The sequence below is a fragment of the Hemibagrus wyckioides genome, linkage group LG29 (genome assembly GCF_019097595.1).
Source record: "Hemibagrus wyckioides isolate EC202008001 linkage group LG29, SWU_Hwy_1.0, whole genome shotgun sequence".
Classification (NCBI taxonomy): Eukaryota; Metazoa; Chordata; class Actinopteri; order Siluriformes; family Bagridae; genus Hemibagrus; species Hemibagrus wyckioides.
The window spans coordinates 15,191,340-15,197,518 of NC_080738.1; the positions used below are offsets into that span (position 1 = coordinate 15,191,340).

The 6,179-nt window shown below is 42.2% G+C and overlaps 1 protein-coding gene across 1 annotated transcript; it reads right to left on the bottom strand.

Moving 5' to 3' along the window:
* Positions 1–3,598: 3,598 nt before the first annotated feature.
* Positions 3,599–5,782, bottom strand: LOC131348948 (doublesex- and mab-3-related transcription factor A1-like). The gene is made up of 2 exons (XM_058384198.1): positions 5,410–5,782; positions 3,599–4,603 (listed from the first exon to the last, which is right to left on the bottom strand). Exons 1-2 carry the CDS (start codon positions 5,780–5,782, stop codon positions 3,837–3,839), a joined length of 1,140 nt encoding a protein of 379 aa, XP_058240181.1. The 3' UTR covers positions 3,599–3,836.
* Between the last annotated feature and the right edge of the window lie 397 nt (positions 5,783–6,179).

Below are 6,179 nucleotides of genomic sequence, written 5' to 3' on the forward strand. Positions count from 1 at the left end.
GCATGGACGAATGCTCAGACTGATGTATCAGTCCATAGATATCCATATCAGGATGAAAGAAATGATACAGAAGTGGCAGAGAGATCACAGAGTAAGATAAACCTCAGTGCTCTGAGCGTAGCCACATGGCTAATGATCAGTGGCAGCTAGAAAGGGTTAGCACGGCCATGCTAGCTTCTATTCGCATTAGCATACGGCTGAGGTGTCCTTATTCTGTCACGTTAAAATGACAGAAAAGGCCATTTGTCAGCAGATTGTGTACGTGTGTGTGTGTGTGTGTGTTTAATCAATACAAAGAAAACAGCATCATGACATTGGGGCCCTGCACTCATTAGTCGCTTGACTGCAGCTATTAGGAAAGCAATACAGAGGCAGCTTAAACACAGGTCAATAACCTCCACGGAAACATGCTGAGCCGAGGCGTCCCAGGACACACACACACACACACATACACACAAAGCGCAAAAAGCAGATTTTCTTGTTAACTGCAACCTTTAAAAGTCAGATGCTATTGAATTCCATTAGGCTGCAGATGTGTCCAATAATCCGATTCTGTGTATCCCTTCTGCGTGAGTAAACACACACACACACACACAAATGACATGGAATTTACATCAGACAGTCAAGCTCTGCACTGATTTGAGCTCTGACTCTTTACATGCACATGATAATCTGATCATTTGGATTTGGTCAGTAATTTATCCACTTTATTTACCTGTACTAGTCCATCCATCATCATACAGCTGTCAACGATGAACTTATTCCCTCCATGACTACTTTTTAACAGCGGAGTGTGGACTTTTTTATCTCCGTTCTGAGTGTTCGACCTTGGTGAAGGTGTCTATACGAGTTTAAACAGTGAGACATTTTTTTCCCTATAAAATTTTAAATTAAAGAAGGCATTAAATGAGGAAATGAGCCATTAAATGAGAATCAGATCCACTCAGTTCTTTCATGCATCTTCTAGAAACAGAGCTTTAAAACAAAACAAAAAAATCAGTGCAAATCTACAGGACACACACACACACACACACACTGAAGTATGTAACTATACTTTTTGATGGAATTTTGGCACCAAATGCACTTCTTTCCATCACCCACACATGCCAAAATCTCTAGATAATCCAAATTCTTCCAAATAGTTTTTTGGTACATTGCATAGAAATGTGTGCCAACAGAGATACCTGGGGGGCGGGGCTAGGAACTTTGTTCGGATTGAAACACATGAGGTTGTAGGAAAATAATCAATGGATAGTGTGGTGTGATACAGCAGAGTTAGTATTAAGAACCTGATGTTGATCAATTTACCATTATCAGCATGTCCTGAGTGTTTTATTCCCTTTCATACAGATGACAAATTTCTATTTATTACACATCGTACTTTATGTTGAGGAATAGCTGAAAAACATGAATAAGTTATCACTTATATTATGCAAATCTGACGGAAAACTAAGTTGCAGCTACAAGACGTTTTTCCATAAAACATAATATACATTATGTAAAACATCTTACATTTCTGCTACACCACACTGGCAAAAGTTTTAGGACACCCTGCACCCTGAGTCCTGACCTCAACCTGATAGAACACCTCTGGGATGAATTAGAGTGGAGACTGCGAGCCAGGTCAAAACTGGGACGTCTGCCTTTACATGCACATGAATGTAATATGGAGTTGTCCTGACCTTTGCAGCTATAACAGCTTCAACTCTTCTGGGAAGGCTTTCCACAAGGTTTAGGAGTGTGTTTATGGGAATTTTTGACCATTCCTCTCTAGAAGAAGCGCATTTGTGAGGTCAGGCACTGATGTTGGACGAGAAGGTCTGTCTCGCAGTCTCTGCTCTAATTCATCCCAAAGGTGTTCTATCAGGTTGAGGTCAGGACTCTGTGAAGTTCCTCCACACCAAACTCACTCATCCATGGACCTTGCTTTGGTCACTGGTGTGCAGTCATGTTGGAACAGGAAGGGGTCATCCCCAAACTGTTCCCACAAAGCATGAAATTGTCCAAAATGTCTTGGTATGAAGGTGAAGCATTAAGAGTTCCTTTCACTGGAACTAAGGGGCCGAGCCCAAACCCCTGAAAAACAACACCTGAATTCAATGATTTGGAGGGGTGTTACAATACTTTTGGCAACATAGTGTAAAAATCCAGAGGGACTTAAAAAAATTTTCACTTGTACAACTGAGGTTTAAGAACATTGCTCAGGGGCCCAGAGGTGGACACATGGCAGCTCTGGGATTCAAACTCACAACTTTCCAATCAGTAGTCCAACAGTTTAACCACTAAGTTACCACATCGTCATGAAAGGGTCATTTAACCTTTTCTGTATCATTTATACCACACAGGGTCACAGGGAACGAGAATCTCATCCCAGGGGACTCAGACTCAGGGTATGAGCCAGTGAACACCTCTCCCACCCACACACACACACACACACACACACACCCATTCACACACTATGGACAGTTAGAGATGCCATTCAGACCAAAACACCAGTATTTAGACTGAAGGAGGAAGCTGTAATACCCAGATTAAACCCCTGAAGCATGAGGAGAACATGCAAAATTCAGAGAATAGGTGTGAGGAAAACATACTAACCACTGAGCCACACTCTTGAGTCAATTTAACACTTATATCCATGATTGTTTTAAATTGATGCTGCCATGTCACCAGCAGGGGGCACTGTTGCATCACATTTCTGTGTAACATGGACATTTAAGCTGTGTAAAGCTTTCTGGTCTGTAAAGTTTATCTGTTCCCTGAACCCAAGCACTATAACCCATCATCACATCATGGTGAGTGGAGAAAAATGTAACTTGTTAGATAAAAACTTAACATTTTCACTCAGAAGATGATTATAACTGGACAGGTGAGTGCAAACTTCGAAATGTTACAACAACTAACAACTAAGACATTTAATGTAGCTTCACAATTTTATTACTAAAAGTGAGAGATTAATAATGAGACAATCAAACGATTTCTGAATGTAATATGTAATAAGTGAAGGTCTTTAGGTGAAATTTGCTTTGTGATATTGACAGTATTTTCTCGTTTAGGTTTCACCCACATGTTTCAGCCTCAAGCTTGACCCTGATCAAACATTTTATGAGTAAAACATCCCACTCAAGGGTTCGATGGAAACTTGTTTTGGACCTTATGTTGCTGAAGGGTAGATTTCTGGGAGGAACACTGATCTGAATGGGGGAGTAGCACCTGTAAAGGATGGAAATACCCTAACTCCCCATGGAGAACTAATCCCTATAAGGGTTGTACAAATGTAATCTCACACTCAGATCTCACATATCCAGTGGTAAACCAACCAATCTGGCTATATTATGGATTTTGGATAAAAAAAAGACCAAATTATCCATGTTTATTTAAATGAAGACTGAAGAAGGATCTGGTGTTGATCTGAATTTGGACTATTATTCAGATTTGTGGTAATTTAGTTGATTAACTAATTAACTAGGATTGTTTCTGGCTACATTTACAGCCATTTCTGAACCTTTTAAAGATATTTCCCACCAGTTGAATGAAGTTTTGTGAAGAAGACCCTGAACACTACAGACACCAACAACACCATTCTGATGTAGACATTTGTTTTTTTTTTCTCCAAGTGGAGTGTTTATTTACAAAATGTGAAAATATAGGCTATGTACAGGTCAGGCTACTTAAAAAAAATAAAGCTAGAAGTACAAAAATAAACTGGATCTGACATTTCAAGGCAAGAGAGGTTAATTTACAGTATAGGCTACGAAACTGGAGGCATATAAAACTGCATCACCACATTCAGTACTGTAAATACACACACCAAAAATTAACTTAATGAGTCTTAATCACTTCCGGTGACCTGGGTAGAGAGATGTGGCGTTGAGATTGTCTTTGCTCTGATAGGCCAGATCCCGGATCATGGTGGGAAACGGGTAATCGACGGGCGCGCGCAGAGGCACGGCGGGAAGCAGTCCGGATGTCAGGTACGGAGAGATGAAACTCGGTAACGCGCCTCCGGAACCGGAATACGCTACACGCAGTGGATTGATCCCGAAACAAGGACCGATCCCGTAGAAGCCGTCACTTCCGAAAGATTTCACAGCACTGGACTGCAGCGGGGAGAAGGCCGACTTTGATGCGGGAAGTTGGAGCGCGTGAGGCCGCTGTGCCGCCGACGCGTTCTCCGTTAACGCAGCGTCCGGCTCGTCTTTAGAGGCGAGCAGCATTTCGATCGCCTTCACGATGTCCCCCGTGCACGCGCTCAGAGCTGCCTCCAGAACATCCTGCTTCACATGAGGGAAGATTTTCATCAGCACCTCAGCAGGCTCGCGCTCTCTACCGGAGGAAACCGGCCTCGTGACGTCTCCGGACGCCTCGACTTTCGGTTTATCCGACTCGCTTCCCGACTCCAGATCTGAGGAAGACAGAGACCGAGGGCTTGTAGTATGGTCAGACAGCTGGTCAAACGCGGGGGACTGGTTTCCACTTAGCCGGAGTGGTTCTGTGGGACTGACCTCAGGGCCGAGGTCAATCTTAGCCACCGGAGGCGACACCGGGAGCACGTGAGAGCCGACCATGAAGCCGTTAAACATGTATTTTTTCAGTTCGTCTCCTGCAAACAAACAAATAAAAAAATGCGTTCGTTAATAATAATAATAAGAAGAAGAAGAAGAAGAAGAAGAAGAAAGATATGAAAGCAACTATAATGAAAATAATAAAATAGAACGGAATATGAAGTGAGTAGAACTAGACAGAATAATATAGACTTCCAGTGGAAAAGGAAATAATACAACTATATAAGAAATAATAAAATAGAACAAAAAAGGTAAAGAAAAATATAGAATGGAATAGAAAAGTAGGACATAATAGAGTAGAATAGAATTGAGGTATAAAAAAATATAGAATATAATGGAGTGGAAAATAGAAGATAAAATTAAAATGAGTATAAAAATACAATAAAATATTAAAATAAAAGGTAGAATAAAATATCCAACCTATTATAGAGTTTACAGACCAACACAGTGTCAACCAATGGACACTATAACCATTAAAGAAGGCTACTAAAAAACAAATAATGGACACTGATTAGCAACCCGCTATTAATAGATCCGAAAATAAAGATATAGAAAACATCTATAGTGGACTTCACTTCACTTTTTCTTACTGTACCTTACAACCTACAGATATTATCCAACTGCAGTTTTTTTTTATGCAAATGCAAAAAGATTTTTTCTAATTAACATTTAATTAACAAAACATTAAAACGTGAAAAATATAGATTTTAAAAAAACACCAATATCTGAGAAAAACGTAAAATAATCAATCTGTCCATAACTACACAACTTGATAGTCTACTACTACTACTACTACTACTACTAATAATAATAATAATAATAATACTGAGGGTGATGGACGCACCGTTCTTCCTGTGCTCGGTTGTGAAAGCAGCGTGTAGCCCCGGTGTGTTGCTCGGGGTGACCCTTCTCTCCATGAGCCCTGACCCCGGGTAGATGAGCTGCATCTGTCGCGCCTCACTCTCCTCGTGCGCTTGTTGCCGCCGGAGCGCTACCTGCGCTGCCATGACCCGCTGGCGCTCGGCGATGAGCGCGCACTTGGCGCATGCGCAGTCCCTCCAGCGGCAGAAGCGCTTGTGGCCCTTGAGCGCCGACACGACGCCGTGGTTCCTGCAGCGCGCGCACTTCGGGCTCCTCGCGGGGTACTGAGCCCGGTCCAGGAGGCGCGGGCCGCGTAGCAACAAGGGCGCGTGCAGTGGGGGAAGAGCGCCGTCCATGTCTGCAACGTGTGTGTGTGTGTGTGTGTATGATTGGAGAGACGCAGGTTTTTAAATCCTCTGACAGGTGTGAAATTGGACTCCCGCGCGCAAACGCACGCACACGCGCGTACACACGGACACGCCCCTGCCTGTCAGATGAAGGCTCAGCCAATCAGCTTTACGCAAAACTTTCATTGTTCTGAAGTGCCAGCAAATGTAACACACACACACACACACACACACACACTTCCCAACAATACCATGTTTAGAGTAACTGAACTCTAAAATCATTTGAATTTGATGTGTGCATGAGAAGGTGTGGAGAGCATTTAGAAGATTTTTAACGTCCAGTGCTTCATTACTCTGCCTCAGTGTATAAACTCTTATCTATTTGTACTTGAATGTTATTGAAAGA

Coding starts and splice junctions, on each gene's coding strand:
- LOC131348948 (XM_058384198.1), bottom strand. CDS start 5,782: ATGGACGGCGCTCTTCCCCCACTGCACGCGCCCTTGTTGCTACGCGGC. Junction 4,604..5,409: donor AACCGAGCACAGGAAGAACG/GTGCGTCCATCA, acceptor GTTTGTTTGCAG/GAGACGAACTGAAAAAATAC.